General features: G+C 33.6%; 2 protein-coding genes and 1 long non-coding RNA gene across 4 annotated transcripts; all 3 read right to left on the minus strand.

Moving 5' to 3' along the window:
* Positions 1–91: 91 nt before the first annotated feature.
* LOC112709699 (kelch repeat-containing protein At3g27220) lies at positions 92–3,017 on the minus strand. The gene is made up of 6 exons (XM_025761602.2): positions 2,488–3,017; positions 1,911–2,140; positions 1,467–1,637; positions 1,201–1,306; positions 803–1,009; positions 92–511 (listed from the first exon to the last, which is right to left on the minus strand). The coding sequence occupies exons 1-6, from the start codon at positions 2,836–2,838 to the stop codon at positions 341–343; spliced, it is 1,236 nt and encodes a 411-aa protein (XP_025617387.1). The 5' UTR covers positions 2,839–3,017; the 3' UTR covers positions 92–340.
* An 897-nt stretch (positions 3,018–3,914) lies between these two features.
* On the minus strand, positions 3,915–7,771 carry LOC112709700 (uncharacterized membrane protein At1g16860). 2 transcript variants are annotated; one of them, XM_025761604.3, is made up of 6 exons: positions 7,655–7,771; positions 6,417–7,125; positions 6,142–6,263; positions 5,262–5,417; positions 4,516–4,727; positions 3,915–4,440 (listed from the first exon to the last, which is right to left on the minus strand). In XM_025761604.3, exons 2-6 carry the CDS (start codon positions 7,036–7,038, stop codon positions 4,248–4,250), a joined length of 1,305 nt encoding a protein of 434 aa, XP_025617389.1. In that variant the 5' UTR covers positions 7,039–7,125; positions 7,655–7,771; the 3' UTR covers positions 3,915–4,247. The 2 variants fall into 2 exon arrangements, with proteins under 2 accessions (XP_025617389.1, XP_025617388.1); XM_025761603.3 differs by having other exon boundaries at positions 6,142–7,125.
* A 3,119-nt stretch (positions 7,772–10,890) lies between these two features.
* LOC112709706 (uncharacterized) lies at positions 10,891–12,141 on the minus strand. The gene is made up of 3 exons (XR_011866164.1): positions 12,016–12,141; positions 11,555–11,685; positions 10,891–10,957 (listed from the first exon to the last, which is right to left on the minus strand). It is a non-coding gene; the product is annotated as an uncharacterized lncRNA (long non-coding RNA).
* Positions 12,142–12,476: the final 335 nt, after the last annotated feature.

Raw genomic sequence — 12,476 nt, forward strand, 5'->3', positions numbered from 1 at the left:
TCTGAGATTTTAGTTAGGTAATACTCCATAACTTCCCTTATAAGTAAAGGTTTCAAATAGGTGTCTCGGTAATATTTACTTGAATGTTCGGTGTCTTTAAACTCAAAACTATACTATATAAGTGAAAGGTATACAAAAGCCGAAAAGGTAAAAATTCTGAATAAAAAAAATAATAGGACTCTTAAAAACTATATTGTTGAATGAATTACAGTTACTTTCCTAGGTGAATTACAACAATGAATATTCCAGTGACAAAGAATGTGTGTAATCTTTTGGGCTCTCAGCTTCTGCTGCAATTTGTGATCAGTAAGAGGATACTAAAGGTTTCCCCAGCAAGTGATCACACATTTAATTTTAATTTTGTTCTATACATCTCTCCAATGACTTTCTTCGGTGATGGATCATCAGGTCCCTTATCTCTTTGTCCTGAGGTGAAGTACAAATAACCATTCCAAAATCCAACTAGAGTAGTTTTCACTCGGAATGGCAATTTCCCAATCACTGACCACTTCTGCAAAATCAACAACAATGGAAATAAACAATCAGTTACAACTAAATATGGTGCTCCTACTTGTAATTGAATTGTATTGTATTGTTATTTGCCTTCATTGTAGAATGCATATTCCATCCATTCACAAATAATTTTGATATTGGGTAAAACAACAATGGGGTATTTGTTGACATATGAATGAGAAGTTTGATATGAAAATGTAAAAGGATACACACAAGTTATTGAATATGAACAAGTATGCATCAATATAGAAAAAAATTCCCTAAGTTTCTGTAAAAGAGAAGTCCGTACCAAAGTATTCAAATTAAACTGGAATACTTCTCCATTTAAAACCATCTTCTTGGTTACAGGATGCTTCTCTGTTGTGCCTCCAGAAATGACAATGGAGTTGTTTACAACCACCCAAGCAAATTCAATATGCGAGTTTGGTTTTGGCATTGATGGTAACGTTTTCCATTTCATCTCATCATCCAACATGTAAACATCACCATAGACTACCTGACATGAAATGGCAATAAACAGTGAGTGGTAGAGAGTGCCAAGGTATTTAAAAGAACAAAAATTTAGGAAATAAAAACCAGAATCGAAATACATAAATTCAATATCTGCCTCATAGAATTCATGTCACGGAGAACGATGTGTAGTGGTTATGACAATATGATCAGATCCACTAATAAAAACAACTTTACCTCTAGCCTGCGTGAGCACTTAAAAATAGGTGACCCTGGTTTGGCCATAAAATCACCTTCTTGACCACCAATAACATAAAGACGGTCATCAACCACAACACAAGACCTAAAAAGAATATATAGTAACAATTAATAAACTGCACACAGTTGCATTCACACAAGAAAAATTCATATCCGTAAACCCTGATGTTATATGTGCATTGGATTCAAATGACATTTCTGTCATTTTTAACATCTAAAGTTTGCATGTTGGACAGTCCACAAACCTGTGAGGACCTCCACGAGGAATGGGTATCTCACTTCTCCATTCTTTTTCTAACGGTTTTCCATCCTTCACAGCAAGACTCCAATGTTCTAATCCAGGTGTATGTCGATTTTCCTTACTGCCACCCATCACATGCAGTCTACCCCTCCAAAGTTGAGTTGCTGGCGCATATCTGTATATAATAATGTCAATGAACATGAGTACTGAATGTCACTTACGACACTTTAAGATTCAGGGACTTAGCATCAGCATTTTCTTTCTCGATGGAAAACCTATAAAGTGCAAAATATAATGGCTCTACCTTTCTCAGAGGATGCATAAAGGACTACAGTATCAGAGAAATTATCTACAATATTAAATTTTGCGCAACAATGCGAAACATGCTAATTTCAAAGAAAGACTAGCAAGAAATGATAAAAGTGTAACAGTTCCACATGGTAGATACCTAGGGACAGGCAAGGGAGGCATATCCCTCCATTTCCTTGTTTTAGTGTCCAGCACAAATGTATGAGCCGTAGGACCTCTACACTGCGGTCCATACTGTCCAGTAACAATATATATGTATCTTCCATCTGTCACCATCCCCAAATGTGAGTGTGCCATTTCTTTTGGCATGGCAAAACTTTCTCCCCAAGTATTCGTGGTAAAATTATACACATCAACATGTGAATGTACCTGAAAAGTATGAACAATCAAAACATTTAGGCATACAAATCAGTAATGCCAACTATAGCCTGAGCATAAAAATGCTAAAGCAACTTTGTGCATCAATGCTTGAACTTTGAACGATGTAATCAGGACCCTAAAAAAGCCTCGTTTTTCCCTATCTAATATGAAGCTCCATCCAACTAACTAACAAACTCCCAACAATTGCAAGTAACTAACTAAAGTGCCAGCTCATCAAATTCTGTTAAGTGAATCTAACTGTAAATACTACAACTGAAAAAGAAAGTAACTAAACAAAGCAAGGCCACATTCGTCAAATTCAATTAAAAAAACAAAAAGAAAGAAAGAATGTTTACAAGATCAATGGTGCCGTAGCCAGCGAAGACGAAGAGAAGATCGTTGATCTGAATAGCGGCGCCGTCGAGACGAGGAACAGGAGCGGAAGCCATCTTCTGCCACTTCAATTGAGGAGCTGGCAAATCGGCGTAAGCCGCAGCCAGCACTCTTCCTTCTCCTCCAAAAGAAGAAGCAGCATCATTGTTGTGCTTTGCTATAGTAATGTTGGTGGTGGTGGGAACAATGAAAGAGGAGGAGGAGGAAGAAGAAGAGAGCCAAAGGAAGTTGGCGACGAGGGCGAAACCTAAGAGGCCGACGCAGATAACAACGAGCTTGGCCGACCCAACCTTCACCGACGAAGCCCGAACCATAACTAACTAACTAACTAACTAACCATTCGCATCGAGATTTCAGATCTGTTATCATTGTTTTGGGGATTCAGACTGTGTTGCATAAACCATCTTACCAGCACGCGGTTTTCATCTCCAACAGAGATTCCAATCTGTCAATCTCAGTGCTTTATTCATTCGACCGGCAGAAATAAATTTATGAAGATTTATATTTTGGACAAATTATTTTAAAAAAAATAAAAATATTAATAAATTTTTTTAAAATAATAGATATAAATATGATACACTATTTTTAAATTAGTCTCTATAATTAAAATTAAAGGTTTTGTAAATTTTTTATTATTTTACTCATATATTTAAATCTTTTTGTGCCAACATAAATGCATAGTTAAAACTTAAAAATAGATGAAAGTAAAATATTAAAAATAAAAGTATTATATCAAATATCTTTTATAGTTAATTTTTAGGACAAATGATCATAATAAATCAATTAAAAATAAAATTTACTGGATTATAATTTTTGGAAATTGTATACGCAAATACATCTTTTATATAATTATAGAAATTGCGACAAAAGTCTCACGGATTAGTTATGCACGTAAATCGCTACACTTCTCCAATGGTTTTTTTATTAGAGAGGAATAGCGATTTACGTGCATGACTAATCTGCGGACCTTTATGGCGATTTTATAGTTATATAAAAGATACATTTACGTATGCAATCTCTTAAAGTTGTCATCTGATAAAATTGAATTCCAATTGATTTATTTTGATAACTTGTCCTAAATTTTAGATGCTTAAATTTTAATTTTTTTCATAGTTTCTTCTGGAATTATATATTAAAAACTAAATAAAACCATTTAAATTTTGTATATTTAAATTTTACAGATTTTAAATTTTTTTTTATGATTTTAGATGTTTTATTCTGTTAAATTTTGAATTTTTTAATTATTTTAAATTTTTTTGTTTTAATATTTTGTTATAAAATTGAGTAATTTATTAAAATGTTGGCTTAAAAAAGGCATTGGTTTCATAGACTATTTCATTTGGTAACTCTAATCCACCACACACTGCAACCACTCAATGCATAAAGAAAAGATCTGAAACACTTGAAAGCTTGTATTATATTTAGCAAGTTAGCATAATCACAATATGCTCATACATACATGTAAGAAACTAAATTTTCACATGCATCATCAAACATAACCAAAGTTTACAACCCCTAGAACAAAAAGCCTTAAAGCTATACAACAACTATAAAATGGAATCATAAAAGCACACAAATTTGTCATCTTAATCAATAATAATCTATAAAAGAGTGTATATATATTTATCCCACCACCACTAATAATAGAGGGTAAAAGAATACTTTCTTCTAAGAACACCAATTAGATGATTCTGCAGTAACTTCCTTCTCAATTCACAAACTGTTAAACTGGTATGACATCGGTTTTCGACGTGTCTTCACATCTTAGAACGATGCCCTCGAGGCTAGCCGGGAAGATGCACCTGGCCCATTGGCAACCGGTAGTTATCGGCTCCGGCGGAGGAACAATCATAAGCACATTCTCATTCCTCTGCACAACCCCCATCACGCTTACCGTGCTACCTTCTTTGATGTATCTGAATACAAATATTTGAGTTTAGATTCAATAGGTACAACCAACCATGTCTTAACACAAAAGAAAAGTTTTTTACCCTTCTTCCAGGCGCATGATCCGGTCATCGCTTGAAAGATTTCGCTCTCCCAACCAACGGAGGAACTCCGGAGACAGTTCTTCTTTGGTTGGATTTACATTGATGAGAACCGAGTCATCGACGTAAGGGGTCACCCTTGCTCCGTGCCCCGTCTTAACCAGTGCTCTTAAACCAGATTGGAAATCCGAGATGTAAAAGTCAACCACACGCCTCTATCACATGTCACATGACATACACAGATATTCCAGTTAAAAAGGTGAAAACAAAGTAATGTGTGACTCTTTTAGATTCAACACATGATATTAATGATACAAAAGTGGCTTGAATAACCATTCAAGAGAATCCAAATATTAAGTTAGCCCTGTATTATAACATAAACTTCTCAATTAACAATGTCTTGGTTAGGCTTAAACCAAGTAAACATAGTCAAAACAGAATACCATAAACAGATCAGTAAATATGATCTTACCAATATCAGTTTCAACTTTCAAAGCTATTAGAATCACTCAATAAGGGAGAGAAAAATACCACAACTGAAAAACCAATGCCTTACTCATCCTGAAGCATGATAATCTCAATAATTTAAAAACAATAATTAAAAAATATATTTTATATCACAAGGAGAAGAGAAATATGGATTTGATGCCATGCCGATTAAGGCCTGAAAAGGACAAAAATTGTGTAAGCCAACAAAGTATTTAAATCCCATCATAACTAACCCAAATGATATTTTTTTAGTTACTCACTTCAAGCAATCTAAGGCCCCAGGTAAACCGGCGGTGTGTAGGATTGGCAGCTTTTGAATCCCATCCTCGATATTCATACAAACTTGTCGAGGTATATACACATCTAGGGACTTTCTGGAAGGATGACTCAAGAGGCACATTGCCGCAGGTAACAACCTTCATGTTTCATAGCCAAATGTATTTGATTACTATCGCTTCAAGCATATTATAATAGAAAATATATGAACAAGAAAAATTAATCAATGCACATTCACATAAATGGATGAAGCGAACAAGGAAAACATATACTACTTTGGAAAAATGAGACATGGGTGAAGTAGAATAGTTATGTTGTCATATTGACACAAGAAATTCATCAAAGCACCCTAACATGGAACATAAAACAAAATGCTCTCATCTAAATATCATCCAAAACTCATTCAATGAAAAGAATTGGATTGTTTCGAACAGGTGAAAAGACTGAATGAAAGGCTTTCCATACATAATACATTCCTCTAGTTTTCAACTATTAGTTACTAACATCTTGAAAACAAATAATAAAGATAAAGTTTCACTATTAATATACATATTTACTGACATCTTACAACTTAGTAAATTACATAACTAGTTCAAGTAATGCTATTTCCTAGGAGTATAATGATCGCCACAGCCCGTCATGCAATTTCTAATGATTGAGAAATTAATTGGGTTCACAATCAAATATCCTTGTTATTAAGCATTCACATCTTTAAGAACCACTGTTTGAATAGGAGAAAAGCTAAAAATACTTGAAAATCAGGTTAAGCATAATTTATTTAAAGCAAAATCAGAAAGGAATATATACACATAACACAAGAAGACACAATTTCCAGGACTAGCTAGGAAAAGAAGCAAAGCATACCCCGGAAACTTTCACAAATTGTCCATTTTTAGCAGTTCTGAGCTCGGAGTCCGGATAGTGAGCGATGAAACCCATAATAGCTCTTCTTCCCCAAAAAGTATTCCAAGTGAAAGATGCAATAACTAAGCAAAAGAGAACCACAACCACAATAAGGAGGGTTGCATTGCTTACAGCTCCAAGAATAAAACCGCCAGCAATGAAACCCATCACAAAAAGCAGAATTAATAACCATAACATCGCCTTTGGAAAGTTCCTCCTGAAGGAATACTCATCACCTTGACTGAGAACCGTCACAGCTTGATTGTTAACTACAGCAGAACCTTGCATCTTCATTGAACCCGTCGCATCCAAAGGACCAGAGACTTTCCGAGGGGCCCCGGAAGAGTTTAGAGGGCCAGACGATATAGGCCCAGATGTAATAAGACCTGTCGTTGGAAGAACAGGAGTCAGAGGTCCAGAATTTTGACGCCCAATAGGTGTTACTCCACCTGACTGAGGACCTGAAGATTTTTTAACAGGTTCCCCATGCTTATTCAATGGTCCGGAATTAGATTTCTTTAGCGAAGTTGAACCAGGCATGCCCCCAGAAGTCATTGGACCTGAAGTATAGGCTGCCCGAGCAGCAGAATTGGGCTGGATTGGTCCAGAATGTGAACTGGCTCCTCCAAATGACCCCGTCCGAGTAGGAGCACCAGTTATTGGTCCAGATTTCCGAGATTTGGAGCCATCAACTGGGATGTCAAACATTTTCCCCAATTCTCCTGACTTTTTTATGTCTCCACCAGTATATGGCATAGCCGTTGAGGTCATAGTTGGAGTCCTTTCTTTAGGCTGCTCTGGCCGGCCTGATACATAGAGGCCATTGCTGAGCTGATGAGATGGAATTCTGGAGCCCATCTGGAAGACGGTCTCTCAAGAACTCACACACAACAGTGTTACTGGAAGTTGGTGCCGAACAAGACAAGTCAATATGTCAACGAAATCCTGAAAGTTCAACCAATAAAATAATGTTAATAGCAAGAAGGATTAAGTATAATTCAACCAAAACCATTAGCTTGCAACAAGTTTTAATGCTTCATAATGGAAAGGTTACGAAACACGGCAATGTAAACTGATAAAAAAAAAAAAGCCAACAAACAAATGAAGTTCATAAACATCATGATAGGAGCACAGCATAATGCACGAGGGATGATTACATCACTCAAGGGAATGCATAGCATTCTACGTGTCATAGGCAACAAAAAAACATGAATGAACAATTCTCTCACATAAAAGCAAGCAAATTAAACAAGTGCTTGCATCGGAGAAACAGCGTATAATTAAGTAAGAGCAACTAAAGTATATGATATTCAACTTCCTAGCACCTTCAAAACATGTACTCACATACCAAGCTCCCCCATGGCATTAGCATAAGATCAATGCATCAACAGAATGAATAAGAAGCACCCAAGAATATACATAATACATTTTCTTTATGAGAATATACACAATGGATTCATAAATCAGTACACACCTACAAAATAGAGCACTTATGCACATCTATAAGCACACCACTCCATCAGTGTTTATTTATCAGAAGCCACCCCAAAACTTACATGCATCGTCAATCGAAAACTACACCAGATTTAGATTATTTAAAAAAATGAAGGTGGGAATACTAAGACAAGTTTTTTATATACAGACAAGATCCCACTAGTAGAACAATTTTTTGAGGCACCAACAAATAAATTAAAATAAGCACCAAGGAACCTAAAGTCCGGAGCTATGTCTATGACATTGTTGTGGTACATCTTTTTCCCACAAAATCCTACAATATGTGAAAAGACCAACATCACACAACATCAGCATCCAAGAGAGTTGAAATGTTGAATATGACAACCCTATGTAAAGACAAAAGTCAAGCTTCTATTTTTCCAAGCTTGTGCCAATCTGTAAACCCGGAAACAAGACACCATGGATCCAATTATTCCAAATTTATATGGAATAAGTAAACCCTTTAGCCCTAAAATATTTTTTAATTCTAACTTGGCATTTAATTTTGGTAGAATAATGGATACCCCCAGAATTGAAAAATAAAAAACAAATATATTATAAAGGGGAAAAATAGAGAAAAGAAGCTTCCACTGCCATTTTCGCCATGAATCAAGCAGAAAAACCAGCACATAATATTATAAAATTGAATAAAACGAAAATTTTGAAGAAAAAATTAACTACTAATAATAACTCATAAAGAGCACTGGAATCAAGCACATTGAACCCTATAAGACAAATTCGAAGCACACATCATTATTTTGAGCAAGAAGAAAGCAAAAGAAGACGATCTAGAAGAAGATTGAGTTAGTGATCCCAAAGGCTTCTATGAGTTCAGTATTACATAAGCAATGTGTCCATAAAAATTCAGACTTTAACAAGAGTTTGCTGCTCTGAGGCACTTTCTCAACCCAAAAAACAAAATTTCAAGAAAAGAAAAGGGCATGTTCCACATGAAAATATTGCATAAAAAGAAAAACAAGGGTACCGAAAAGGAAAAAAGGGAATGTAAGACTAATAAGTGTAAGAAAATAAGAATGAGAAGGTAAAAGAATTGATACGAAAGTGAAAGAGTAATTGGAGGTGAAATCTAGAGATTTGTTGGAGTCAGAGGGAGATTGTCCAACCAAATCAACAAGGATTCAAAAAGGGGAAGCAAAAAATCTGAGTGAGTGTGAGTGAGAGTGAGAGTGTGGTGAGTGAGAGAGAGAGAGAGAGAGAGTGATGTGTGTGTGGTGTTATATATATGTTGGTGAGTCAGAATCACTCAACTCACTCGGAAAATCTAAGGTTGAATATTGTAGTTTGTAGTGTGTTGTGTTTTGTGTGTGTTTTTCTACCAACGAGTCTGAGAGAGAGAGATTGAAGAGAGAGCCGCAACAAAATTGTGGCTTGTCTGGTTTCCCAAACTCAAGAAAACAATCTCATTGCAAACAAGAAACTTTTTTTTTGTTACAATATGGGGAAATTTCTCGAGGGTAACTTTGTACTTTTTACAAAAATAAAACTCAACCTTCTTTGTTTCTTGATCAAAGGAAGGAGTGAGTATAGCTTTTCAGGTTTTTTTTCTGAATAAATTATCATTTATAAAGATATAAACGTTAACAAATGTATCCATATAAGAATAAAACGACAATTGTACCCAGTGTGCCAAGAATACAGACCAATTGTGTAACCAATGTTTGGATATTCTTAGTACACAGAAGTCATCTTCTATGATTATAATTGTTGTTTTATTCTTATATGGATACATTTGTCAGCATCTATATTTTTTTTATGGGTATAAATAATAATTTATTTTTTTTTATAATTAAAGAATATTATGAATTTTAAACGGTTCTATATAAAATAATATATTCAGTATGTTTGTTATATAATGACGATGATAAATTGATAATATTAAAAAATTTATGATTATAAAATATTATTTTATTAATCATATTAAATTTAAATATAAGTTCGTGTATCGCACGAATTAATACTAGTATATAAAAAAAGTGAGTAGTTTAAACTTTAAAAGAATAATACTTTAAATTAGTCTATAATAAAAATCTAATCTTTAAAATTATAAAATTTTAAGAATTGATATTTTTTTTAAATAAACGATAAGAATTTATTTATCTGATTTTTTTATCAAAATTTGACGTAAAGATTAATATATTTAATAAAATAAAAAATTAAGAATTAATTTGATAATTAAAATTTACTAAAAACTACATTTTTTTGAATAATTTTTTTACGAACCGATTTGCTATGTTATTCTAAAATAGTGACATAGTTTTATTATATATTGGGAGAAAATTTATTGAGATACTATACGTGAATATTTTGGTTATTATTCTATAGTAGATTTACGGAAAATAATTATAGCTAAAAAGCTTTTATTAGAAAATAGTTATACTTAGATACAAATAAAAAAGTTGGATTTGGATACGTAACTTCAAATTGGAAACTCCCTCTTATCTTTTGCACCAACGTGCATGCCCGTTATCATCATTATCATTATTATTGCGTTCTTTTAAATTTATACAAGATAGTTAAATCATTAATTATTATTATTATTATTATTATTTATATTTTTAATATATTGAATGCATCCAAAATTTAAAATTTTCCTATTGTTATGTTTTAAAATATATTCTTAAAGCAAGATAATTAAATTATTATTATTATTATTATTGTTATTATTATTATTATTATTATTATTATTATTATTGCCTGCCTTCTCTTTAGCATCCACCACATTCAAAGAATTAAGACCAACTAACCGAACATACTCATATGGCTGCAATCATGTCTATTTTATATTCTAGATTTTAGTATTTCAAACTAAACATAAAAATACAAAAAAAAAATTTGAATAATGACAAACAAAAAAAACAAAAAGAAGGGAAACTTACTTTTAGTAATTAATAAACTAATAATACTAATTTCTGTAATCTTCTATTCATGTTAATGAAGTTTATATATCTTTGGGTAAAAGAACAATGATACTGATTTATATGGCTCAATCATTCATTTGATCAACAAGAATTGAACACAGGAATTCAAGCCTTCAAGCTTCTATTTTGTTTAATTTCATTAATAAATAAATGAAGGCCATGCCTAAACAATTACAATATATCAATTCTTAATAATACAAGAGCCTAAGCCTATGATATGGAATTCAAGCTCTTTATACAACTTTTAACTCTTTTAGCCATTGAGTATGCAGAGGCAGGATCTGGCTTGCTTTGTGCCTTGGCCTTCTCAGAAAGAGAGTAAAACCACCATTTCTCCATTTGAACTCACCATAAAAACATTGTTTGAGTTAGTTAGTAACCTTAGTTGTAAATATAGTAGTGACACTCAAATGTGTTGTAATCATTTGAATAAAGCTTAGTTTTTTGCTGAGTTTCACTTCATGACTGACTCAAAGAAGGATAGTTGTGTGTATCAACATTCTAGCAAAGTGGTACTAGGGTTCTATATAGGGTGAATTTCATTTATCCTCCTAAACTTACATACTCCATTTTAGTCCTAACGTTAAAAATGTGCCTCACCCAAATAAAGCAGGATAGCCCTAAAACTTGGTATTTGTGGAAATCAAGCCCTAAACTTTTCTAAGCATGCAACTTTGACACATTGAACTTTGTTTATGATGGATGGAGACATTGTCAACAGGGTAAAGCTGTGCGTGAAAAAAATTCAGGGGATGATTTACATATTTTTAAGTTTTTTTTTTTTTTATAAGTATGTTTTAAAGTTATGAGATAAAGGATACATGCAGAAAGTTTTAGGAGGTGACAAGTCACAAGTGTATTACCCTTACATTATCCAAAAAACAAATGTAACACGCCTTTGGTATTCGAACTGAATATTAATTCAATTAGTTATATTATACCTCCTTAACTGCCGTGGGAAAGTGGGGCAACAGCCGAGAATATGCACATAAGCGGTCTTCCATGGCTTCTTCAAATGTTAATCTTTTTCATTTGCTGCAGCTGATGCTAATTCTGCTACAAGGCTAGAAAACTGGAAGTGTAGATATCAAAGTCAGTCTGATTGTATACTTTTTCAGTTCAATACATCATACATATTAGCTCAAAATATTCACTATTTTTTTTTACTACTCTTGTTTTATTTGTGTGGAAACGTGGCCTGCCTTTTATGCCACAATTTTTAGGTAAATCTAAAAACACAGTTCTTATGCATATTTATTTGTAGCTCTAGAATTTCATATGATTGGGTGCAAAGCTAGCATGCTGTTCGCATCAGCCAAAGTCCCATTATGGACCAAACTCTTTATTTTGACTCCAAGACAAACTTTGGTTAAAAAATATCATAAATAAATAAATAACTTACTTCAGAGCGGAATTCCTTCTCCACGACACCTACAGAAAATGCCACCATGACGTGCTCCAACAAGCATGACCGAGCAAATCCATATTAGCTTCTCTAAACATCTGTTTCTCAAACGCTTCCTTGCCAAGAACCTGGCTTTTGAGACAAAGATCAGCATCTGATATTTCATCACACTATCAAATGTGCAAATATTTCGTTTCGGCATTCTAAAAGGAAGATAACATAATTTCAATCTTTAAGAAAACCAACCAAAGTTAGCGGGAGAAAAAAAATCTTAACCCAACCAAAATTATAATATAATACATGATAATTGAACAAGAGACGCCTCAAACTTAAACTCATGATGAATACCATGCAAGAGAGGCCTCCAGCATGTAACCTTTCAGCTACGGCAGGAGCCCACTTGCCATATGCAGCTGTCAATCCTTCGGGGTTGGTATCAGTCTTGCCATCAATCGGCG

Source organism: Arachis hypogaea, chromosome 9 (genome assembly GCF_003086295.3).
Source record: "Arachis hypogaea cultivar Tifrunner chromosome 9, arahy.Tifrunner.gnm2.J5K5, whole genome shotgun sequence".
Lineage (NCBI taxonomy): Eukaryota > Viridiplantae > Streptophyta > Magnoliopsida > Fabales > Fabaceae > Arachis > Arachis hypogaea.